At 44.5% G+C, this 26,947-nt stretch overlaps 1 protein-coding gene across 1 annotated transcript in view; it reads right to left on the bottom strand.

Annotated features, from left to right (window-relative positions):
• Nucleotides 1–4,087: 4,087 nt before the first annotated feature.
• slc8a3 (solute carrier family 8 member 3) overlaps nucleotides 4,088–26,947 on the bottom strand; it is a 116,908-nt gene continuing 94,048 nt past the window's right edge. Inside the window, 6 exon segments of the mRNA XM_007893267.2 lie at nucleotides 4,088–4,614; nucleotides 5,057–5,329; nucleotides 9,623–9,722; nucleotides 10,197–10,321; nucleotides 21,538–21,555; nucleotides 25,711–25,814. Of these exon segments, the coding sequence (XP_007891458.2) occupies nucleotides 4,238–4,614; nucleotides 5,057–5,329; nucleotides 9,623–9,722; nucleotides 10,197–10,321; nucleotides 21,538–21,555; nucleotides 25,711–25,814 (997 nt within the window). The 3' untranslated portion in view covers nucleotides 4,088–4,237.

Raw genomic sequence — 26,947 nt, 5'->3', positions numbered from 1 at the left:
CTGACACAAAGCCACGGAAAATTACAGCACAAAAGGCCATTCAGCCCATCGTCTCTCTGCTCGCTCTTTCAAGAGCAATCCTTTCAGTCCCATTTACCTCCCTTTTCTCCCTTTCTCCATATACAGTGTTTGTGTGTATGTATGTGTGTGTGGAGGGGCGTGGGGGGTTGGGGGGTGGTTTCAAGGAAACGATAGAAGAAAAGTAAATGAAAAACAAAGATCTCAGTCTTTCTCTCACAAACCAAAGTGAACATTTACACTGCAAGATTTCTTTGGAATATTTGACCTAATTCTTTGAACCAAAGGAGAGCTGCCATTATATGAGAAGCATATTTGATAAACCGAAATAGATGCCCTGAAATTCCATCTAGTCTCAGTCTCATAGGCCATTTATTCATGAAATTTGGAGCAGGATTGTGGAAAATGGTTAAATTTTGATCTTAATTTGGAAGCCGCTTTTTGCACAGTTCTTAAAATGAATTAAATTTATCGATTTTTAGGAATTTAGGACTGAATTTGGGAATTTTAATAATAATAATCAATAATCCTTGTATTTGGTATAGCACCTTTCACATCAGGATGATATCCCGAAGCACTTCACAGGATTTTACTGTGAAATTTAGTGACTGTGAAGTGATGGGCCAAACTGCCTCCTTTTGTACTGTCTAATTCTATGACTGTGTATTTTGTGGGCGAAACGCAGCTGCAACAACCCACAAACAGCCATGGAATGAGTGACCAATTTTACTTGGGGGATTTTTGGCAAGGACACCGGGAGAAACTCCCTTCTCTTTTTGAATAGTACTATGGGATCTTTAACGTCCACCTCAAAAGGCAGACAGGACCTCGGTTTAACAGAGGACATTAAATTGTTTTCCACAATTCTACACATTATTAAATTTCAAGACTAAAGGATCTTATATTATAAGACTAGGTACAATTTTGGACCTGAGTGAATAGCATGTTGTCTCAAGCTTCCTCCCCACGGACTTTACCCTCCACCTGTTCCTAGTTTAAGTCATCACCACGCTGCATATATTTACGATTTACATTAGAAGATCTGCCGTCACTGGCTTTTAGACAACAAAGGTGCTCTTTATTCTCTCCATCTTAAAGTCTTTTCTTTTCCTTTGAAAGCGGAAACTCAAACGTTGGGCAAACCAAGCTACAAAAATAAAGCTTCAACTGTACCTGCAACTGGAATAGAAAAGGCAATTCTACAGTACCAACACCACACTGTACGACCCAAACTCAAAGCGAAGGAACAAATTGAAAAATACGAACCTTTGCTCTTGCAAGATCTTCCCACCTGTAATAACAAATCTCTGATACTCAGTAAAGAAAGAAATGCACGCAGATACCTTGAAGTTACCCATGCAAACTTCTCCTGATAGAAAGCTTTAATGCTTTTAGACTAAACCAACAATCCATTGGTAGCATCAGAGGAAACAGTGCTCATTGCACAGACTGGCTAATATATTGCTACATCTAAAAAATAAACTGCTTTGTCCAGTGATGGCTTTCGTTTCCCTATCGAGAAGCAGAAAATGAAGCAGACAGGTGCACAAGCAGCAGGAAAGGTAAGAGCACTTCGAGTTCCGAACTAGTTTCCATTTAAGTTCATCAACTAAGCCAGAGCTTCTGCACTGAACTCATTGCCATTCATTCTCACTGAACCTCCCCTGTGGTTCAGTCACACATAGAGCTCGCCCTCCCATTCTGCATGGCTAGAAAAGCGATTCTCTGCACAAAAGGTTAGTTTTCGATAGAACTAACGTCTGGGTTCCCAGAATTGACTGCCGGCCTCATGCGAGGGGTAAGATTCCACCTGTTCACCTAGCATTTCCGAGGTTCCAAAATTTGGCACATTATTAAATGTAGCTTTTAATTTTGAAGTTCGTTAAATTCTGGTGTTGACACCTTGCCAGGTCCTGGAAGCTCTGAAATATCAGGTTAATAGGATAAATCGGGCACCCGAGTGGAATTCTAACCCCCATCCTGTCCTGTCCATCGGCTGAAATGTTCCCAACAGCTGGATTCAAGGTGTGTGTGAGGCTCTACCCTGGCTGTGTCCCTTGCTGATCGGACATCACAGACAGTGGGGTCTGGGTTTGAGAGGGTTGCAAAAAAGGAATTGCAACTAAGTGGGTGCTGCAGGCTATAACCAGCAGATTTCTGTTCTGACGTCGGAACATGGACAAGGGTGGCTTCAGGCACATGGCTGGAGATTGGTATTGATCTGCGAATGACAAACCAGTGGTTTGTCCTGTGACATAATTAGTACTGGCAGGACCTAGGACTTACAAATACTTCACAACCCCTGCAAGGCTAATCCCCAAAAATCTACCATGTTAGATCAACATGTTAGATACAGGTTGACGCACACACCTGCGTCAAACCATTGAAAATATCTGAGTCCTTGGACAAGGTGCCTTTGAGTAAAATTTCTGCTCGGCCTTACGCACTTGGGATGGGATGATTCCATCAGTGGCACACATCACCTTCGGCACCTCACCAAATGCTGGACAGAATGTCTACCCGCTCCTGAGGCTGGTGAGTGAAGGAGGGATGGAAGAGAAGGCGAGAGAGATTCCAGGAAGCACTTCTGCTCAAGATAAGATTTTGTGGAAAGAACGTTCCCGAGCCTCAAAGCCGGTTGAGGGAATGGGCCAGGATGTTGTCTCTTGGGACATTCTACTGTCTGTGTCTATGGGACCAGGTAAACAAGGAGAGGAGTGGATTGTCCTGGTCCTGACACTCCTCAGGACTGTTGTCCACCCAGAACCCCGTGGATTGTTGTAGCTCTGACATTGTGTGCCACATTTAGGAGCCCACAACGCCCCTATGGTGAAGTGGATGATGCTGGTCAGTTCACAATATCATAAGGTTGGTTTTGGAACAAGGTTCGGCCTTTCCGATCTCATCCCACCACCACCACCACTGCCGCCACCGACCACCCTCCCATCCCAGAGTTGAGCTGCATTTTAACTGAGTCCAGCATCCTGGCCTCTTTGACCCTTTGTTGGCACCACCGCATTGTGTGCTTTTTTTTAGCGACACGACAAGACGTTGTACAAAACGCTACCACTCTGTGCGCGGACGATTTCAAACAAAGCCACAGGATTTGCACGAAAAACCCCTTCAGTTTTCTTTTTCATTCCGATTGATACGACCAAAATTTTCCAAACAGAGCCGGGTGGACTCTTCCTCTCTCTCTTTCTCTCTCTCTCTCTCTCTCTCTCTGGTCCTCTCCCCTCCTCCCTCTTTCTCTTCCCTCCTCCTGTGTGTATTATCGTCTGTCGTTCTCTCCAGACAAGTACAAGTGAGTGTTCAGCTAGGTTACTGGCACGTTTAAAAAACAATATTCAAAATATACAGAATATGTAACCAAATCGAAAGGAAATATTTGCAATAGGCAAGTCCGCGAGTGAGCGACCCTGCCTGGCCACGGTGCCTTCAGAAACCCTCTCTCCTCCAGTTTCTTCCTGTTGTGGACGGGATCGCTCCTTATCTGGACACACCAAGCACCCAATGTAGTCATTGTCTGAACTCACAACACCGTTTTCACTGCCTTCACCACGGACTCCTTGTTGTTGTTGTTGTTGTTGTTGTTGCTGTTTGTTGTTCTTTTTCTCCCCCAAAAGATTCTCAGTGACTCTTGGATGAGATAACCTTCATCAACAGAGTTTCAAACACACAAACTACCTTACCTTCACCGCCACCCCCTCCACTCCTCCTCGGACTCTCCCCTTCCTCTTCCACTAACCTGGACAGGATCCCAAATAATCTTCACCCCTCTCACAGCTCCCCGTTCTTCCCTTCCGCCCATTCCCCCCTCGCCCCATTCCACTACCCCGATAAGAAACCAAATTCTGTCCCCAGTCGCCTTAGTTTCATTACAAAAAAAAGACCCGTAAGGCAAGAACAGCTCAGTAGGGACTGACAAAGACACAGAAGGAAGGGGCAGCTTGCTCTGCGATGGGGGAACAGTTTGTGTGCTGTGCAGTCAAAGTCAAAGTGGGGGGGCGGGGGGGGTGGAGGAGGGGGTGGTGGGGGGTGGGTGGGGGCTGGGATCCCATCTCTGCTCTGTAAGTGTGGAATTGGTTGGCAAAGTTGTGCCCTTGTTTCAAAGAGATCTGAGTCCTTGTTTTTTTTGGTGTGTTGGGGTGGGGGTCGGGGTGGGACGTGGGGGATGATGGCGAGGTGTCGGCGAGGGCAGGATAGATCGCGCCCGGCTTTAGAACCCCTTTATGTGGCAATAGGCCTCCAGGCCCGAGAAGAGAATGTACAGTAGCCAGAGCCCGCCGAACAGAGTGACGGTGGCCATCCGGGGTCCACGGGGACCCCCCAGCTCCCCGCCGATGTGCGGCCGCCGCCGGTACAGCAGGGCGCTGATGCCGATGAAGGCGAAGATGGTGAAGAGGGTGACAGAGAAGGCCAGCGTGCCCGCGTCCACCCGGAATTCACGGCCCTGTGCCGCCCAATAGATGGCGGCCACGGACCACGCCAGCCCGATCCCCAGGAAGACGTTGACCGCGTTGCTGCCCGTCACGTTCCCAATCGAGGCGTCGGCGTACTGGTCCTGAGCCGCAGCAACTTTGCTGGCGAAGGTGTCTGCGGGGAATAACAAAAGAAGAACGAGTAAGATCAGGAGACCGGGTGGGGGGGGAAAAAAAATCCCCACCACTGAACCCTGCCCGTCCCCTGCTGACCCCATCCCCCTGATCACTAGACGTGGGGATGGGTGGGTTGGTGGGGTGGGGAGACTGGCTTCACAAGGGTCCCCTCCGAGATGCTACCCAGCGGGAAGGGCACTATGTAACGCAAGTTGTTGTCGGCATCGTACACCTTTCACCACAAGCCACCCACCGTCACCCACCCACACACCTCCCCCACCTCCACCCGCATCCACATCCACACCCACACCCCATCCACATCCACACCCACACACTCCCACCCACAACCACACACCCACACACACTCCCACCCCCACCCCCACCTACACTCCCACCCCTACCCACACCCACACCGCCACCGGCCGCTGCCGTTCACCGACCTGGTACCGAGGTGCCGAGAGCTACGAAGACCACGGCGGTGACGGAATCCTTCAGGCCGATGGTGCAGCCAAAGTGCGAGGCCAGGTCACCGATGATGGCGGTGAGAACCCCCAGGATGACGATGGAGATCAGGAAGCAGGCCCAGCCATTCCAGTACTCGGTGGGCGGCACGCAGGCGAACAGAACCTTCCAGAACACCGTCAGGAAGTGCATGACATAGTCAAAGCACGAGGGCAGCCTCTCCTCTCCCGTGTCCTCATCCTCCTCGTCGCCTGTGTAGGGTGGGGGGGAGGGGGGCAGATGGTAGAGGGGGAGCAGATTGAGTGGGGGGCAGATGGGAGGGGGTACAGTGTAGATGGAGCCGTGGTTAGCCAGTGGGAGAGCATCACAGCACCAAGCGAGGGCTACAGCATTGAGCAGAGTATACTACGAGAGACACAGCGATACACGGTGAATATTCTGACTGTAGAGTTAATGCTAACACAGACTTTTTCATCTCTCTGACTGTAGTGGATCTTTTCCGGGCAGCCTGCAGCTGGGTGTTTGTTTGCAGCAAAGAAATACAGTCTGAATATAACAGTGAGCATCTCTGGTGTATTATAGATTTCTGGAAGTTGGTGTAATTTTTTTTTAAAAAAAAGTCAGGGTTCTATTATAATATTTTTATAATAAATAACTAATTAATAAATTTTCTGATAAATAAATAAATAATAAATAAATAACTCCACACGCCTGATTATAATCCCTCAAAAAAAATTGGTCATTTCAATCCATGTTTATGGGACACTGCTGTGCGCAATTGGCTGCCGCGTTTCGCCTACAAATATACAGTCAATTCATTTTGCAGTCTATTCTGTAAAGCATTTTGAGACGTTCAGAAGATGTGAAAATCGCTATATCAAATGCAAGGATTATTATTATTATTATTATTATACAAACGTAGTAAGATTCTACCCAGGCAATGTCACGTAAAACCCGTTTGTGAACCTGCTACCCGTATCTTTTCTTTAATACAATACAAATTTACATTTAAATAGCCCCTTTCATATCAGCTTAAAAATCGTGGCTTGGCACCTGAGCTAGGGGTGGGAGCTGAAGGGGTGTGGGGAAGGGGAGAGATGCTTGAAAGCGCAGTCAGAGAGGTAGGTATTGAGACAGACCGTGAACCGGCTGAGGGTGAAAGCGAGGGTGGAAGGGAGTCAGGGGTAGGTGAACAGAGAGTGGGGCAGATAGGCTGAAAGCCCGATACGTGGTAATTTTGGTTCAGCGGTTGGAGCAGTAACGCTCGAGACATTGCTCCCTCAAGGACACTATAGAATTGGGAGCTTCTGGCAGCACCAAGGGAACAAACACAGCATCGTTTTTAAAGGTTAGATGAGGAATAGGATACGTCAGGGGCCTGTGTCTTTAATTCAGTTCTCAGCGCAGCACGTATTGAAGGTCACCACCAGCCGGGCAGCTTTCGTCCTCGTCTCTAAAGGCAGTGTGGTGTGGGGCTGGGAGAGGTGAGCAGTCCTCGCCCTGTGTCACTGAGCTTTTGTGAGTTGTTATCGGTCTCCAGGCATTCACTGTGGCCGCTTGCTTCCATGGTAACATCATTCAAGGGGTTTAATCGTTCCACGTTCCACCATTGTTCAAACGACAAGGGGCCAGGAACCCACATAGGTTTCAACCACGGTGGAAACAAATTAAAACTCACTCAAGCACAGAGCAGCTACCCAGACTGAGTTCAAATTAGCTTCAAGTCAAAAAAGCAAATAGATAATTAACCAATCATCAGAAAAAATAATTCCATTTTGCAAGAAGGACCATAATTCAAAGTTCATTCTATTAAAAAAAATCTCCATTTGAGTGATGGAGAACAAAGGGTCTTTGTCTGGAGATTATCCGTCACCTTGTACCACCTTCACATTTTCAGTTGCAGGATTTTTATATTTGTTTTCTAATTTCGTCAATTCTAATGGCTCAAACGAGTGTTGGTGAGGCGGTGTGAGTGGGGAGCGGTGCGAAGGGGGAGGCCTGGGTAGGGGAAATGGTATGAAGGGGCGAGGCTGGACAGATTCTATTACAACAACTTGCATTTATATGCCTCAGCGCACTGAGGTGAAGTGGTGAAGTGGTGAAGCCTGACGCTGAGCTGGGGAAGGAAGTGACCATAAACACGATGGAAGAGGAAGGTCTTCAATCATCATCTAAAAGAGAGGAAGGAGGGGGCAAGGCAGAGGGATTGAGGGAGAGAGTTCCAAAGCTTCCGATGGTGGAGCGGAGGGGATGAGGGACAAGCAGGATACCTGAACTAAACGTCCCGTTGTTCTTCAATGAAGTATTGTAGTTGCTGTGAGTTTATTGGCAAGCTTCTGCCAGTATTGTTCAGAGACTTGCCAGATAGTCACTGAACAAAGATCAAATGCAACACTTCATCCTGCCAGAAAGAGCACAGGCAGCATTCTTGCCAAGCAGAGCAGCTGTTGTGCTACAAGCCTTGCTACTCTGCTGTTGAACTTCACACTCGGCGAAAGACATTATCGCAGATAGCAAGGTATACTGATGACAACCCTGTTTGATAATGAAATAAATCTTGCCCTGATTTGTTTGGAAACCAAATGTAAGATGATGGAGCAGTAATCAACAATGCTTTTCCTGTGTCACCCTAGTAATCCTTTTAAGATACAATACAATGTTGGAATTCATTACATGGGTGGATATGGCAAAAGGCCAGGGAATTTAGAACAGTAGCACTAATCCTTGTATTTATTCCAGCAGCTTTCACGTCGAGTGGACATCTCAAAGTATTGACACTAAAGTATAGTGACTACAATTTGTGTCTGGTCTGGTGTGAGAGATGTGGATAGGGGACAGTAAAGCATACAGAGGAAGAGGTACAGCACTTTAAGAAATAATAATCATCATAATCCTCGTATTTGGTGCAGCGACTATAAATGTCAGAATGTCTCAAAGAATTTCAGAGGGAATTCACTGTAAAGTGTAGTTATTCGTGTATCCTGGGCATAACGTATTACTGTGTATTTGTAGATGAATTAATTGATTTGGTTAATCACACGTGGAACCTATTCATTTGATTTTGTAAATATGTAACATCCTCATTGGAACTCCACTGATTTGAGACATCTTCTTTCTGAATACTTTTCTCTTCAGCCTCGGCCTGGCGCCAAAGCTGTGCCATTGTTAAGCGCTCCGAGATGCTACCCCGTGTGAAGGGTGTTTTGCAAATGCAAGTTGTTGTTGATGATATCTGGATAAGTCATCAATGATCCTGATGAATAATAGGAGGGGACTGACGCTTCTTCACCAATGTCAAAAAGGTAAAAATGTCCAGTTGACCGTTTCAGAAATTATTTTAACATTTAATCGTAAGGTTTGAGACCTTTGCTTTGCGATCAGCACCAGTTGTTCCAGAGCCGGTGTGAAGTTGACACGATTCTGTTTGCTTTGCGTTTCTCCCTGTTTCATGGCCAACAATCATCTTGCGCTTCGCACGATATACTGTAAAGTGGTGTGACTTACTTGCTGACTTAACAAGTACAGTGGAGCCTTGTTATAACATGGTAGCTGGGATCCAGAAAACCCTGTTGTTAAACTGAATCAGAGCTATGAAGAAGAGCATTATACTGGTCCTGCGCTGTATCTGTCTTCCTTTTAAACGTCCCAATTGATCGTGCTGGCATGATCCTCTGGGGCCACAGCGTTGCTGGGAAACGTGTGTTCCAACAATATTTTTTTTCATCAGCAGAAAAGCAATAAAACAAACATTCCCTCAAGGAATGCTTTCAATGTGTCCCACTGCCACCTTGGGTAATTCTACATTTCTTTCTGTGAAATTGGTTAAAAGCACAGCACCCGCTATTTTTAGTCACTTAATAGATTTCACTTGACTAAGTGAATTCGGTATCAAGTCTTGATCGAGAGGCAGTTTGCTTTGTAGATGCAGACTCAGTCTCTGCAGGTTGCCTGTAATTTAAGATGATCCGTCATACGCCGTGAATTTAATGAGAAAGCTCATTTCATAGGATTTAATAAACCAAAGCTGTTTGAGAAGGAACCCTGATTGAAAAAAGATCTCTTCAGGTCTATTTTGAAAGGATGATTCCCCCCCATTCTTGATCTAGTGCCTTTCACGTCGAGAGGACATCTCAAAATACACAGGATTAACTGTAAAGTGTAGTGACTGTGTAATCTGCATGGTTTGGTGTGAGAGACATGGGGACAGTAAAACATACAGAGGAAGTTTGCTGTTTACAAAATAGATCTTAAGGCAAGCTGAAAAGATGGGAGGCAGGGAGTCAGGAAGGGAGTGAGGGAGGGAAGGGGCGAGGTGGAGGTGGATGGACATTCATGCTGTTATAGGCGCTGTACCAAATGCATCTGTTATCTATTATTATAATTATTATTATTACCCAGTCAGCTCCCATAACAAGCTCATGTAATAACTTGAGAAATGTTGTAACAGGCTCATCCAGATGGAAGTATTGATGGCTTTGGTGAGCCCCGGATGAAGCAGGCAATGTTATAAGAAGAGAATGTTCAAGCTGTTAGATGGTTCTTACCAGCGCTGACTGTGATGGCCTCCATGAACTGATCCCGCCAGGAATGTGTCCCTACCACCAGTGCAAGGTTTGTCTTCTTTATCAGCTTATCCACTGTGCTCTGGGAGTAAAGGACAATGGAATGAGACTCGAAATAAAGACCTGCAAACATTCTCTTTATGGACCAATGCTTTATGTCTACAACAAGTCATGCTCAAGTGATATAGTGCTCGAGCACCTGGAGTACTGTATACAGTTCTTTCAGAAAATAATATGTTAGGATTCAGTATATGAGTAATTTGAAGCATGATAAATGTTGTATGTTTGGAAGAACCAGGCAACTTTGGATCTAAGGTTCCCAAAGCTTTCCACTGTGATGGTAGACTATCCATGAAGAATTAATTGATTTCAACATCTCCATCACTGTAGCACGCAACCACTTGGTTGATAGAAGGCAAACTAGATGGACCTTTTTTTGGTCTTTCTTTGTCTACGTTCCTAAATACAATGGGGGATGGAACCCAGACAAGGGAACGATTCTCCGCTACGACAAATGCCGGAATTAATTTCGAACTGAAACCGATTGATTCCTTACCTTGAATTCATAAGATTCTTCAATGATAACCTCCAACTTGGGATGCTCACCCAAGAGGGGTTTCCCCATCTCCGCAATGCGCTTGGCCTCTTCCTCTTCGACTGTGAGCTTCCTGTCAGTATCCTCTGCAAAACCAACAACAACAACAACAATAATCCTTACATCTGCTACGGCACCTTTCACGTCAAGAGGATGTCCCAAAGTGCTTCAAAGGAATACACTGCAGCCAATTTTGCGTGCACTCAGCCATGAAAGGAATGAGCAATTTTATTTGGGGGATTGTTGCCCAGGAAACCAGGAGAGAGAAACACCCTTCTCTTTTCAAATAGTGCCGTGGGGATCTTTAAAGTCTACCTGAACCGGCAGACGGACATCAATTTAATGCGTCATCCAAGGAACAGAGCCTCTTTCAATGCAGCAGCACTGCATTAGTGTCAGCCTCGACTGTATGTGTTTGAAGTCCTGAAGTGGGACTTGAACCCACGACCTTCTGACTCAGAGGTGAGAGTGAGCCAGGCTGACACCCCAGATCTCAGGTTGCTGTCACATACCTCTTTAGCAGTTACAGTGGTGGAGACTGGGGAATAAGCCCGAGCTATTGGGAGACCTAACAAAAAGATTTAAAAAAAAACCATAAAGAAACATAAAACTTTACAGCTTAGTATATCTGGTGTCAGGCAAGCCATGTTGAGACCAAGGTTGTTATGTTTCTATTGATTCTGGTACAAAAATCAAATGTTCGCATCAATTGCTTTAAGGAGCAGGTGGTAAGAGCCTAAAATATTCTGCTTTAAAGTTACAGCTTTGTCAGCCTCCGTGAAGCTTGCGTGTGTTTGAAATGTGCAAGTAAACATAAGGACTTGTGTCAGCCAAGCATTATCGAGTCGGCTAGAAGATGTTGACCTCAGCAACTTTTACAAGTCTCTTGACTCAGGAATAAAGAATGCAATCGAGCTAACTAATGCAAAACTAGTCCCAAACACTGTTCACAGCTGACGAGGCTGTGTTAGCTCAAGCTGACGATGCTATGCTGGCCTTGGGATAATGAAGAATTGTGCTGAACTGCACAGTATTCTTAATCACTTCACCTCATAAATATGGGGCTGATTATTGGCAGGAAATAACTGAGCCAGGGACATGGTGCAGTAAACTCCAGTTTCCTGCCTTGGTTCCTATTTGGAAAATTTGCCTTTAATTCCCACCGACTGACACTCCAGTGAAGTGTTGGAGGCATTGCTACATTGTCAGAGGTGTCGTTCTTCGGATGAGGCATTAAAGCTGAGGTCCTGTCGCCTTGTCCAGGTGGACATTCAAGATCCCCATGGCACTGTTCAAAAAAACTAGTCACTCACTTTGTGGCTGTTATGGGACATCGCTATGTGCTGTGTGCAATCTGACTGCCGCTTTGACCTATAAATACACAGTCACTACACTTCACAGAAACATTGTGGCGGGTTTTAAAGGTGTTTTTGACCATATAGGGGCTGCATCGAATGAAAGTACAATATATTCGGTGAAGCGTTTTGAGACATCTCAACGACGTGATGATGCTATATCAAATGCAAGGATTATTATTATTATAGTAAACATTTCATATGTGTAATATTTTCCTGGTATTCCTGGAAAATGACTTCAGATTGTCCGAAGGGCTATCTTCATCCGAACTAATCTTGTGATCTTTTGATCCTGCAGGTCCACTGATCAGGACTATATCCAACAACCCCATAACCTTCATGACACATAACATGAATACTTATGGCTAGCAGGCAGTGAATTGGCTGCTACATTTACCTATAAATAATCTCACATTTTCCAGGAATGACCTGTGAAGCACTTTGAGACAATTAAACATTAGAGCTGCTTTAACAAATGCAACAATTACTTATATTTTATCCAGAGCTCCAGATTAAAGTTATAATCTACTCAACCGAAGGACGCATCTGTTCCCTCCCAATCAGGAGTTATTTTCATCTCTATGTTATTATCATAACAGTATTATTTTTCAATACATCTACATCTGTTAATCCCTTGTGGAGTTATGGTTCTTTCAAGCTTCACATTTATCCCAGTTTGGGAGCCAAAATGCTGTATCAGACGCGGGTTGGCTAGGGTGAGGCATGGGAGCCCTCTGTTCCAGCAAAACAGGTTCAATGAGCTGAATGGACTATTCCGCTCCTGTGCTCTTAGGGTATTGTCATTTGGAAATCAAGCTGGAAATTGGCAATATTCTGATGTGTGAGAGGCAGCGTAAACAGGACATTGCTGGAACCGGAGAGCAGGTTTATTGTAATAATCTGGAAGAGGCACTAGCTAAATAATGTCAATATTAACTAACTCCCAGTAATTTAATATTCTCATCATAAATATTTCATTCTTCCTCTATTTATTCAGGATCTTCTCTTGCTAATCTTGAGAGCATTTCTCTACATCTACTCTACACCTAGGGCTATTCAGTACAGGCTTATTGCATATTCCATCATATTCCTCTGTAGCAGATTGTTGAAGAAAACCCCAGGTCATTTCTGATTAGTGATAAGGAGGGAGGTAACTATTTTGTTGTAGAATGACAATGGAAGGCAAATGGCACCGGTGGAAACAGGGGCACTATGTGTGTTAGCACACTGACCTGGGCTCATCAAATCTGGGTGTGAGAATGAGAACACCAAAACAGCCCTTAAAGTCTGGTATGAAATTCCTAAGCTTATACAAGCACACAATCCATCCTTTGGATGAGACGATACACCAAGGTCCCATCTACCTCTTCAGGCGGAGCTTAAAGAGGTTAATTGTCCTCACTGGTCACTTCACCCTTTGTGTTATATCCTCTACAGTAATTGCCTATCAATATACAGTCGCTACATTTTACAGTAAATCTTGTGAAGCGCTTTGAGATGTCTCGACAACGTGAGACTTATTTTGAAGGTCCGTTTAAGTCTTTGACTGCATTTTTGGTCATCTTTCCTCTCCCCACTCTTTTAGACTACCACCCCCAACTCGGATGCCCGTTCAGTAAGTATGAAGCATTTTGAGACGTCCTCCCGACATGAAAGGTGAGGTGTAAATGTAAATTGTGTTGCATTATATGGTTTCTCCCTGTTTACCACAAGAGGTCACTGCTCCATCTTGATCACTGTGCACAGACCATTATCCACGAGCAGCCAATTACCCATCTGTGCCATGTAAATGTAGCAAAATATCCTTTAAGGCACATTACGATGAAACCTCCTTTTAAAACAAGACTCAGGACGTTGAAATGGAACCCACCAACCCCATACCCGACCCCAGCCTGTCAAAACACACTCATGTCATAAAAACTGTTGCTCACATAGGTCCTCATAGTTAAAATACTGCTGATCGGAGATTCAAGTGGGTAGTCAATTATCTGTTACTCTCGCTCAAATAATAATAATAATTTGGTCACTCAATCCATGACTGTTTGTGGGACCCTGCTGTGAGCAATTGGCTGCCGCGTTTTGCCCCCAAAATATAGCCCATTCAGCTTACAGTATAATCTGTGAAGCGCTTTGAGACGTCTCAATGACGTGCTGAGCAGCTGTATGAAATGCAAAGCCTATTATCCTTATATTCTAACCTGCGAGCAATTCTCTTCATCTCGATACCCCATGGCATCAAATTACAATAACAATTCCCTCAACAGCCCGCGACTGCACAGCCAAGCTGACGTTTTAAGTGATGCAGTCCTCACAGTTAATGTGCTTGCCATGCAAATGCTCGCCCGTGCTCAGATTGGCGCTGTGTCTTTCGCTGCCCAGCAGGGGGCAGGGACAATTACTTCAGAAACTAACAAGCACTAATCGGCAAAAGCACCTCGGTTTCGCTTTAATGAAGGGCTGCCTTGATGCAGTCGCTGTTTGATCTGGTTCGCTGGCATGCATGTTAAAAAGCTGTGTGGCGTATCAGCAGGCTGCTTGTTTTTCTCCGTTTCACGCTGTAATAATTAGCATGCTTGTGTAGAAAATAAGGGAGTTTTTGCTATTAGCATTTAACGTGCGCTGGAATTTGAGCCTACGGTACGTTAGCCTTTCAGGCCATTGTTAGCATTTACGTTACAAGTGCCAAAACTCCAGCATAGCAGCTGGTCCTCCGCTCATCTGACTCGGATCTGTTCCCCACCTACCCCCACCCTCCCACGATTATTGGTGGCCGAGCTTTCAGCTACTCACCCCTAATCTCTGCCTATCTTCGAATCCTGTCTTAAAACCTACCTTTCCAACCTTTCCTATAGATACCTCCTGTTCCACCCCCTCTCCCATGCATGGCATCCGACCTCATCACTGTTAAGCGATCTGAGTTGTTTTCTTACATGAAGGAAGCTGTTGTGTAAGTTCAGACACAAGTGAACATGATCGGTAAATATACCGATGATCAGAATTTGTATAGTCACAGATAGCTTGCAACACAAAAGAAGGTTATTTTGGTCCAGCCCATTAATGCTTCCATTTGGTTTAGTGCCTTTCACGTCGGGAGTACTTCACAGGATATACTGTAACGTGTTTTGGGGGCGAATGCGGTAGCAATTTGTGCACAGTATTGTCACACAAACAGCCATGAAGTCATGAATGACCAATTTTTTTTAATATTTGTATTGTGTCTGTGTTGGTGTTCATTCCTCCACAAGAGACATCTACCTAATTCCATTCCTCTGTTCTTTCCCCATGCCCTTTAATATTATTTATAGATTAATAATAATAACCTTTGCATTTGATATAGCCTTATCAAATCTTTGAGACATCTCAAAGCACTTCACAGAATATACTGTAAAGTGAAGTGACTGTACATTTTTNGTGCGAAACACAGCAGCCAATTGCGCACAACGGTGTCCCACAAACAGTTGTGGATTGAAGTGACCAATTTTTTTTCTAGCCATCTCGTGACTCGTGTGGACTAAGCTCTGACCTGGAATCAAACCCAGGTCCTCTCCCTTGCGAGGCAAGCGACCTAACCACTATGCTTCACAACTCCATTTTGTTCAGAACTCCAGGACTCCATTACAGAAATGCCAACATTAATACAAACCAGTTTAACTTCACAAATCAACCCAGATGGAATTTCATGCCCCCCCTCCCCACCCCAACAAATAAATCATTTTAAGTCTCACCTCTTCAAATGTATTTTACGCTGTGTGTGTGTGTCTGTACGTATGTGTCTCGTCTTCTACGCTAAGTTATTGACAATATATTCAGATTCCCCCACCCCTTCTTAAAATACAGAAAAAATAACCTAATGAAATGGCAAGGCTAACCTTTACGAGTTGTGTTTTAACCAGTTTCACACTCATTAAACCTAGCGTTGCTCACTGCGCCAATCACACGCGGGCAAGATGCTAGCGGTGAATGGAGGAGTGGTGAGGAGGGGGGCGAAGGGGTGATCGTCGTTAACTGCTTTTTTCTATATCCTGTGAAGCACTTTGAGACGTCTCAACAACATGATAAGGCGCTATATCGAATACAAGGATTATTATTATTATTATCAGATTATACAGCGGATTGATTACCCAGCGAACCAACTGTGGCTCAAAGTAAGGCAACACAGTGAAAGATCATTCACGGTTTACATCACATTTCAACTTTGCTTTACCATCAGCAGTTGCCAGAAGGCCACAGGGCACACGGACGCAGGTTCACGGTTGTGAAGGGCAGTGGAGATGGATGAGCCAGGGATACAAGGAGCATGAGAAAAAGCCATTTGTGCAGCTTGGAAGGATGTCGGGGTCTCTGACATTATGACTGCACATTTCGTGCTAAGCCAAGGTGTGGTGTTGGGACAGGTGACACTTCCACTGTCAATACAGCCAATTACAGTCAATTGCCATTACGAGGTAGTTCAGTGCACTGAGCAAAAGTGGTTCTATCATGGATTGCTCTCAGCAGGAGTTGCCTTCCCCACTGTGACCAGCTGAGCTGAGATCTGATGTGTGAGAACACATTGCAGATAACACAAGCTACTTCCAGAATCTAATGCCAAAATAATGCGGAGCCTTCATTACATAAAACATTGCTTGAGTGATGGAAGCATCAAACCCGACCACAGATTCCATTGTAAACACTTCTTTCAGACTCCCCGATCTTCTCATGCAATGAGGCAATGTGAAGAAACTCTTCCAGCCTATTAATGTTAATAATAATTCTTGCATTTGATATAATGTCGTATCGCATCGTTAAGACGTCTCGAAGACATGATAAGGCGCTAAATCAATTGCAAGGATTATTATTGAGGATGGGCTTTCCAGAATTTTGGGGCGTAGTGACTGAAAGCGCTACTACTGAATGGAGGGCACAAGGGAAAAGCAGGAGGTCGGAGCCAGTTTGAGCGAAAGATTTAATTTAATCAATTTTGCATTATATACAGGATTAATATGGGACAGCTGAACATGAGTGTGTAATGCGGAACCGAATTCCCCATCCAAATTTGCTGCGCAACATCATTACAGAAAGTGATCTCCATAGCCTGGCCTGTGTGCGCGGTCTGAGATCACATCCATTTGCAAAGTCTACGACTCAAACGTGCATTTGAATCGCTTAATTCGATGTGAAAGATGCTGTATGAATGTAAATTGTATTGTATCGTATTCAGTACTGTACTAGCAATCCAGGTAGCCAGACTTCACATCTCGGAGCACTTCACAGGCATCCAGTAGGACACCGAGCAAGGGAGAAGGGGAGAAAAGTGTATCAAGGTTACAAATATCAGTCCTGATGATTATCCCCGGTGTTGATTTATTACGGGCTGTGTGATACAAATTGTCCTTTTCTCATCCCTAGTAATTCCCTGTCGCCTCTGAAGCCAGGTTTTCTTGGCTGGGTGAAGACACATTTATACAGCAATTCTCACGTTGGGAGGATGCTTCAAAACCCTTAACACTGCTGGTTGGACACCCGAGCTTGGGGTGGAAGCCGAGGTGGGGAGAGCAGAGATGACCAAAAGCGCGGTCAAAGAGGTAGGTCTTGAGACGCACCTGATAAAACCCCATTATTCTTACCCTTCGGACTGCATTGTGACATGGATAAAGGACATTTCATATAACTTGCAGAGGAATCCAGTACTTCAAGGCTATAAGAATTGTGGGAGGAATCTTATCGGTTCACACTGAAACCGTGGAAGTCAGTGAGTAATCTTTACTGAGGAGCTCTGAATGGAACATCTCGATTTACATTCATTAGTTTTAAGCAGTTTCCAAAAAATATATATACATCAACACTGCGCAGGATTAAAATGCCCAGAAAATCGATTTGTTCAGATGTGGAATGCGTTCCTAGAGATTCTGATCAAAGCGATCATTTGTTTGATGAATTCATTCTGAAATCCCGATTTGTAATGCATTTAGTCACACACCAGGTCACATCCATTTACAGTGATTTAATGGATCACTTTAGAACTCTGAACCAAGACAGATAGATGGATAGAGGAGGCTGTTGAGTGCTACTTTGAATGAATTCATCACGTTGAGATCCAGGATTGTGAAGACATCGCATGGCATATTCATGCTCAAATTCTTCCTGAACTATATCCATACCATGCATGCAGGTTTGTGTGTGCATCAGGTAACTTGTTACAGATGAATTGTCATAATGCAACAACAACAAGTTACACTTATATAGTGCCTTTCACATCGGGAAGACATCCCAAGACATTGGATAATTAGGGATTTGGACCTGAATTTGAGATTGGGATAAGGAGGAGTAGAGAGCAGGGCGAGTAGGGCAAGAAGGAGGACCAAAGGCACAGTCAAAGAGGAGGGTCTTGAGATGGGTCTTGAAGGAGGCAATTGAGGGAGCGAGGCAAAGGGACTGTGAGATGGAGTTCCAAAGAGTGGGGGCAGAGAGGCTGAGGCTAATGATGGGGTGGAAACTGGCGGGGGATATGAAGTAGACCGGAATCCGCTGAGCGGATGCAATCGCTTATTGACAGCTGGCAATGCCGAACAAATAAAAAGCAGGAGCAAAACAGGGAGACACATTGGAAAGAAGAAATCTTATTGTAAGCCAATAATAATAATAATCCTTGCATTTGATATAGCGCCTTATCACATCTTCGAAATGTCTCAAAGCGCTTCACAGAATATACTGTCAAGTGAATTGATTATATTTTGTGGGCAAAACAAAGCAACCAATTGCATTCAGCAGTGTACCGCAAACAGTCATGGATTGAAGTGACATTTTCTTTTGACCGGAAAAGCGATCCACCAATCGACTAACAACCTACTTACTGCTAGATAAACAGAGGTGTGTGGAGTAAGGAAACTTGCCCAACAATTTGCACTACCAGGAATCGAACCCAGGTCTTTTGCTTGCGAGGTGTGTGCTCTAACCACTGAACTACAGGACTCCACACCAACACTAAGTGGGAGGGTGAGCTGTTTTTCCAAGATCAGTTATGAAGAGTGACCATTTTGGTAGGAAGTTCATTGTTGGAGGTGCTGTGCTTCGGATGAGATGTTAAAACACAGGTGGATATTAAAGATTCAATGGCACTATTCAAAAAGAGAAGGGACTTTCTCCTGGCCAACAATTCACAGTACTGCTGGTCATTCACTTCATAACTGTTTGTGGTACGTTGCCTACAACGTTCACCGTGCCCGTTCACCTACAAAATAAACAGTCACTGCACTTTACACTGTGTCCTGTGAAGTGATTTGAGATGTCCTCCTAACATGAAAGACACCATATCAGATACAAGGATTATTGTTATTTTTGTGCAAAATTGCCAAAAAGATTAAGCGTAAAATGAGAACCTCTCCATGGTTTAACAAATAAACAACTGAACTTAATTCCTTTCATAGGATTCATTGTGATGCGTAGTGACTGTGTATTTTCTAGGCGTACTTGAGTAGTAGAAACATTAAGGAATTTGTTAAAAGAGTGGGCTCTGCCAAGATCTAAAAACTCTGCTAAGATCATATAAACTGATAAAATAGGCTTGATGGGCTGAATGGCCTCCTCCAGTCCCTGGTTACTATTATGTTCTTATTATCCTTCCCGGGACAGAGGCAACGATTCTGTGTTGGTTGATTTTGAGATCTGCCGGGCTGCCCAATGACATTTTTCTTTTTGGTCAGTTGTTTGTCTATCACGTGCGGAAACCTATCACCGTGCTTACTAGCATCCAAACCAAGCTGAGAATTCCATGCATCCCACCCACATATGGAAATTGCAGAGATTATTCGAATGGAATGGGCACTCTCTCCCTGGAGGGACACATCCTGAAGTATATTAGGTGCAGGCTGGCGAGAGCCAAGGCTTCGGAAGCAACAAATTGCTGGAGTTTAGCCAACTAAAACTGCCATAGATATTGCTGTCTGGCAAGCTTTCTTGCTGCTTTTCCAACTAGAACCATCCTACTCATTAAGGGCTTTGGCTTGCATAGATCTGCTTCAATTTCTACTTTGGAGCTGTGAATATCATGACCTGATGTAAATTATTCCTTGCTTATACTCCCACCACCCACCTCTCCCTCCCAGCTCCTCAACATCACCACCACTACCACCTTCCCCGACCTGGATTTGTATCTTTTGAAGATGGCAAGGCAGTAATTTATTTTCATAATCAATGAGCAAAAAGACCTGTCTTTCCAGTACACTGGAGCTCCCCTCTTCGCAATCTGTCTGCAGTGTAATACCTGCAGAATGTGTCCATATGTATCCCTCCACCACAACTCTTACCCGTCATGTGTAAGCATTAGGAAGCCGCTGAACATGAATATCGATTAATATTCAATGGAGACTTTCAGAACTTGATGTCTGTGCTTCTCCTGCGCTGCTCTGCCCTAGATACCAACAGACAGCAAACAATGGCAGAGGACTAAAAGCACCAGCTGTCATATTGCCTACAATTATACGTTCTTATGAAACATTCACAAGACATGTATAAAACATAACTAAATAGTTGATTGTGGGTGAACACACCGTCCGCTGAAGCCTACATGTTAAAAAGACTGATTTCTGAAATACAATGGCATCCGCTGAGAAGCTGTACTGTTAAACTTTTAAACAGTACTGTTGTACTGTTCACCTCAGAATGGAAGTGAATTGAATTTTTATTTCTCATCCAGTGTATCCTCACCCAGTGCCAGAAAAAGGCTGTGGGATCTCTTTTGGCCAATAACAATGACAACAACAACAAATTACGTTTATATAATGCCTTTCATGTCAGGAGAACATCCCAAGGTGCTGTACAGTGAATGGTTTGCACCTGAGCTGGGGGTTAGAATTAAGAGGGGTGGAGGGCAAGGGGGGTGGGAGTGCAAAGATGACCGAAGGCAAGGTCAAAGAGGAAGGTCTTAAGACAGATCTTAAAGGAGGCAAGGAAGGAGGAGAGAGTTAATGAATCTCAGGTCTCAGCCTGAAGCACTCCCGGATCAGGCGCAAAATAATAATAATCCTACACTCCTTGAACTTGTTTCAGCGCCTTTCACACGGGAGATCGTCTCAAAGCGCTTCACAGGAACGGTAGTGACTGTGTATATGTGAGCGAACGGTAGCCCATTTGATCACTGCAATTTCCCACAAACAGCCATGAAACAAATGACCTATTTATTTGGCGGATTGTTGTCCAGGACACCAGGAGAAACTCTCTTCCCTTTTCAATTATTGCCATGGGATGTTTAATATGCACTTGAACAAACAGACAGGATCTTGGTTTAATGTTTCATCTGAAGCACGGCACCTCCAATAATACAGGGCTTCCCCAGCACTGATTGTGATTTCAAAGTCCCAACATGGGGCTTGACCTCACAATCTTCTGAATCAGAGCCAAAAGTGCTACCAACTGAACCAATGTGGGCTGATACAGAATAACGCTAGTTTAGAATTTAAAATCCATACTTCCAGATGACTGATAGATTCTCTCTCTCTCACTCCTCTCTGTGTAGCTGTCTAATTAAGAATATAAGTTAAAACCTGCAAATGTTCATCCATCCCCCAATCTCCCCTATTCAACCCAACTGGCTCAGATCCCCAGATCAAATTGACTGTCTCGCTCTAGAAGCCAGTGTGAGCAAATCAGATTGATCCTCTCCCGGCAGAGAGAAGGAAGTTCGAGGGTCATATCAATAGGAACGCTACAAACGCAAGGAAACATACCCGTACATCAAAGTGGATGGAATTGTTGAACGATTTAGTTAATTAACCTGATTTGTTACCAAATTGAAAATAAAAAGCATTACCAAGGCTCCCACGAATCCCCCCTCCGCCCCAAAAAGTTTCTGGGTCACTGGGCTCGAATAGCTGCCCAAAGCTTCACCTCTTGAGAAAGATCCCCCTTTACATTCATGCAGTTTACAGCTTAGCAAATGGCGAGTAGAAGATGAGGAAATGTCTGCTTACCCTGAGCCAACAAGAGCGCTGTGGAGAAAGAGAAGGAAAAGAACAATCAAACCTCAAGTAGGATTATTAAAGCAAACCTTTCTGTTTGCCCAGTAAAACTGAAGATGGGCAATACAGCTAGCAAATAACCCGATCTCACTTCATGTGTCGGGACATGAAAGCTCTGGGATTTTAATCCAGTTTATTGATGTGCCGTTTTTGCACATGATCATACCCAGGATAGCTGCTCAGTCACTCAGGGTGAGGGACAGGAGGAATCCCAGGAATATTGAGGTTCGGACAGCATGCGGTGCAGTTAAATCCCGATAAAGGCATAATAACCACTGAAATATTCACCTCATTTCGGATCAGGAGATGTCTTAACACAGCTGCTGGAAATTGATTTTCCTGATGCGTTTCAAAGCGCACAAGACAATTTGGTGACATTTTTCAAGGTCGCTATCAAACCGCCCCATTAGAAAGGCTTCAATGTCACGTTAAGGTGCAGGAAGAGAACAGGTAATTTGGACTTGAATCGATGACTCTACATCTAGTTTATGATATTTCTTAATAGGAATCCTATTAGAATTCCCATCGTAATTCCACTCCGGAAATAGATGAGGGGAGGGAAAGAGGGGAACATGGATCAGGAACAGACATTTAAGGGATTATATGCCTTGATCAAGATGACTGCATGAAGCGGATGAGGGAAAAAACGGGATATTGGAATTCTGTGCTGTGTTATAATTGTGATCTTGTAATTGTGATTGTCCAAATATCCATTCATCACCAACAATGTGTCGTGACTCATGGGTTTCACTGAATGAGAGAACACAACACTGTTCCCCAATACCCTGAGGTCACACTAAATGACGTGCTCCTACATAGTGAGTTGCATGGTCTTTATTTCAGTAGGAGATACTGTTTCTCGCAACCATTTGCTGTGTGCGGGATTAAGCAATAATAATAATAATCCTTGCATTTGATATAGTGCCTTATCGCCTCATTGAGACGTCTCAAAGCGCTTCACAGAATATACTGTAAAGTGTATATTTTGTGGACGAAACGCGGCAGTCAATGGCATAGAGTAGTATCGCACTAACAGTCATGGATTATTATTAGTTCAAACAGCAAACCACTGCCAGTATCCATTTAATTCCAAGTAGAAGGGCCAGATTTCAAACCAGTTTGGAACAAAAAGTGTGCAAACCCAGCAGCTTGAGGTGACAGCATGAACAAGAGCAAAATGGACCCTAGGACAGTGTTTGAATTCCCTCACCCCATCCCCATTTCAGAATAATCTAAACCATTGCCTTTTTTTTCCAAGTGATTCGATCTGTTTGGGAACCAGAGAACAGTGGGTGTCAAAACCAAAGGCATTCCATAACTTTGATGCACCCCAGGGCCTAGGGCCTAATCCTCTGATCTGATCTTTTACTTCCCTTCAACGGTCTTTCTATTTCCTAGTCTGGAATGCTGGCTTGTCATGTAGTTCCCAGTGGAAGGAGATTGCTTTCTCATCAGGAGTTCTCACTCTCTATCTGTTTCTCTCTCTCGCTCACACATGCTCTCTGTGCCTTTCTCTATTCTCCTCCTCATATTGATAACAATAATAATCCTAGCATTTGACATAGCGCCTTATCAGGTCAAAGCGCTTCACAGAATACACTGCAAAGTGAATTGATTGTATATTTTGTGGTCGAAACGCAGCAGCCAATTGCACACAGCAGTGTCCTACAAACGGTCATGGATTGAGTGACCAAATGTTTTTTTATTATTTATTTATTGAGGAAGCAATTATTACCCCGGAAAGTGATCTGCCAATCGTTTAATAACTGAGTTCTTGCTTATTGCGAGGTAAACATAAGCTTGTGTAATAAGGAAACTTGCCTAAGATTTTGGCCTGCCCGGAAATTGAACTCAGGTCTTCTCGCTTGTGAGGCGAGCTCACTAACAACTACACTATTTACTCCCAGAACTCTCTAGCCTATTCCGAAGGTTGACTGATGACTGAACAACTCTTATTTAACCAACCACCAAATGTTAAAGGTTTGGCTGTTTCCTTGTCTCGTTTTGGAAACTGCTCCCTTGATTGCAAGCTTAATCGTCTGTATTTATTAATATTTTATAAAGGTTCCATATCAAAAAATACAGAAATGGGGGAAATTGACAATACAGTAAATACGGGGAGACTGGAGTAGTTAAGCTCCACTGGGGTCTAACTCAAGGTATGTGTTAACAGGATTTCTAAGGAATCCTATTAGAATCCCCACGACTTGTGGGAATTCAGCTCTAGAAGTAGATCGGGTCGGAGGGGATTTCTTGTGGGATGGCGTGATGTACAACCTGTGACAAGGGTTGAGTGACTCAGATTGTGGATTATGGAATCCTGCGATGAAATGCCACAAGTCTGACCCCACTGTCCTCATCCTACTGTATTATTGTTAGCAGTAGTAATGATATTATTGTTGTCAGAAATTTAGAAATTACTCAAGTTAATTTAAGTGTTGGGAAAGTCGTCTCAGAGGCAAGCTTCTGGAGGTGAATAACATTTTAAAAGGGGGTTGATGCAGTCAACCCAGAACGATGCTTTAGATTCCGCCCACGTCTCCTGAACAGGGCGGTGTTCCTGCTGTCATTGTAACACAAGCTGCTGTGCTGGTGCGGGGTTTGGGTTGTGCCCGTGACACAGGAACTCATCCCGTGCAATAGGTACTGTCCAGGAGCAAACAAGGGTTTGGCTGAGACACCAGTCCTGTCCCCGTCAACTCAGGCTGTGGCCTCGGCAGCGGTGCCCCGAGCGACATCAACCGTGCCGGGTCCTGCTTGCTGGGAGCCTCAGGGTGAGGGGCTGGTGCACTCGGCCTCTGGGTGAGGGTCCATGTAGATCTGCATGAACAATACGGCAGCCAAACTTGCAGGGGCCTCGGTGCAGCCACATGCAATGTACACAGCAGAGAACTCAGCCAGTCAGCAGGCAACAAGCACACACGCAGACAGACAGACAGACACAGATAAGACAGGAAGAGACAGACAGACAGACAGACAGACACAGAGAGACAGTCACAGACATACACAGACAGACAGACATACACAGACAGTCACAGACAGATACGCAGACCGACAAACAGTCAGAAAGACAGCACTCAGATAGAATGGTAATGCTGTTAAAGAAACAGCGCCCCTGTGTGAGTACCGCCAACTGATCCTCAATGTCGGGCGATGGATTAATCTCATCCTGATATTATATAGTGATCGGAGTGATTTTGTTTGCTAAATTGGAATGTGGGGGAGGGTGAGGGAGGGCAAACATACTGAGACGCTAAAGCGCCAGCTGATTCTAAAGTGTCACATGATGCCGTTTTGGGAGAAATAATGTTTTGTGAAGGGAGGCAGGGGGGCAATTGTGGGGGAGGGACAAGGATGTTTAGTATTCTTCTGTGGCTGAGCAGATGGGCAGCCAACTGGCTCCTGATCCCGCTGCGGCTCTTGACTAGACCAGTGGGAGGCGCGAGAGAGCAGTGAGCAGGGAGGGAGAGGGGATGGTGACTTGTACAATTGTATTACGTCTTTTACGTCGGGAGGATGTCTCAGTGTTACACAGCTTTTACGGGAGAGATATAAATGACAGTACCCTTTGGCGGTTGGAACAAAAAGGACGGTACCTCTTCGACAGTAAGTGAATGGAAGGTGGAAACAGAAATAGATTGCGGTGGGAGTCTTTAAGAAAGCTCGGCAGATGATAACCGGCAGATGATAACAAAAAAGGGCTTAGCTTCTAGATAAGTGAGTGACTGCACGAATGAATGAATGAATGAATGAATGAATGAATGAATGAATGAATGAATGAAATGAAAAAGTAACAGGATTACGCTGATCACAAGGAAATGGAGACACGTGCGTTGCCTCGGAACATCTTTGGAGCTCAGCTTCGCTCCCCTGTAGCAATGAGGCAAAGACTTGGGATTGCAATAGAGTTAGCCAAGGCAGCGCGGAGGCATGTGATCGAGAAAAACGACAACAACAACCACATAAAAATTAATAATAATAATAATAATAATTTTTTTTTAAAAAATGGCTTAGGCATAGATGACCGAAACAGGGTGAGAGCAGGAATACAGGAGGGAAAATAAAACTAAATCAATAGATTTTCTCAACCAAAAAAAAAGGCCGTAACATCTCAGGATCTCACACCTGATATTCCGCATTTCATCCATTTCGGTTCACCAAGCATAATGAAGAAATGTTCTTGCTTTTCGTATTCCTCATCATCATTTATTTTAACGCTTATGGTTTTCCTGTAAGGATATAAGAGAAGAGAGTGTGTACAATGGGTTGCCAAGAGAGAAGCACCACAGTCAACACACATGCGAGCTCTGGGCTTGCTGTTGGTTAGTGATGGTTTTTTTGCCCTTCAACGCACTCAGATCCATGTCACATGTCACCACCATCAGTGGCCTGTCAGTACAGACCCATACTTGGCCTTGGTTTCAGTTTGCCTTTCCTGGTTTGTTACCAGCAAAAGAAAATTACAAAACGACCATTCCTCCCCACCGCCCACCACCAACCCCCCCGCCCCACCCCAATCTCTTAAACCACACAACCTGCCAAACTCATTGATAGTTGAAATTTGAAGCCAACCTACGGCACCTCCTCAACCACCCCCCACCCCCACCCCAACCTTCCCCCGATTTGTAAATGAGATCAAAGTGTCAAAAGAATCATCTTTGGATTTGACACAAGGCCTCTCGTGTTGGGAGGACGTCTCAAAGAGCTTCACAGGATTGTACAGTGAAGCGTTGTGACTGTATTTTGGGAGTGAACATTCGGGAATGTGGTGGGTGGGGAGTGGGCTGGTGGAGTAGATGTGATGAGGTTGTCTGGGCGGTAGTGGAGGGAAGGAGAGGGGAGGAGTTGAAAAGGATGGTGGGAGGAGGAGAGAAGATGAGTGATAATAATAATAATATTCCTTGCATTTGATATAGCGCTTTATCACGTCTTCGAGACATCTCAAAGTGCTTCACAGAATATACGGTAAAGTCAATTGACTGTATACTTTGTGGGCGAAACGCGGCAGCCAATTGCACACAGCAGTGTCTCACAAATAGTCGTGGATTGAGTGATAATTATTTTTTTGAAGGAATTATTACCTCCCCAGACTGATGGTCAGTGTTAAGTGCCTATACCTTGTCTGACTTTTGCAGTCTCTATGTAGTGAGGCTTTCATCTTCCACATTATAACTGAGTGGTTATGTGTGTGTGAGTGTGTGTGTGGTGGGTGGGGAGATTTACTTCCTGCAGCAATACAACAGATCTCAGAAGGAAGAGAGGATTGAGGGAGAGGAGAGAGAGAGAGAAAAAAGGCTGAGTAGCTACGAGCTGGCAGGTTATTAAATTGACCCTTGATTGGAATCTCACTAACACACCACAG

The sequence above is a fragment of the Callorhinchus milii genome, unplaced genomic scaffold (assembly GCF_018977255.1).
Source record: "Callorhinchus milii isolate IMCB2004 unplaced genomic scaffold, IMCB_Cmil_1.0 Scaffold9, whole genome shotgun sequence".
NCBI lineage: Eukaryota > Metazoa > Chordata > Chondrichthyes > Chimaeriformes > Callorhinchidae > Callorhinchus > Callorhinchus milii.
This window is presented reverse-complemented; position numbering and strand designations above follow the sequence as displayed.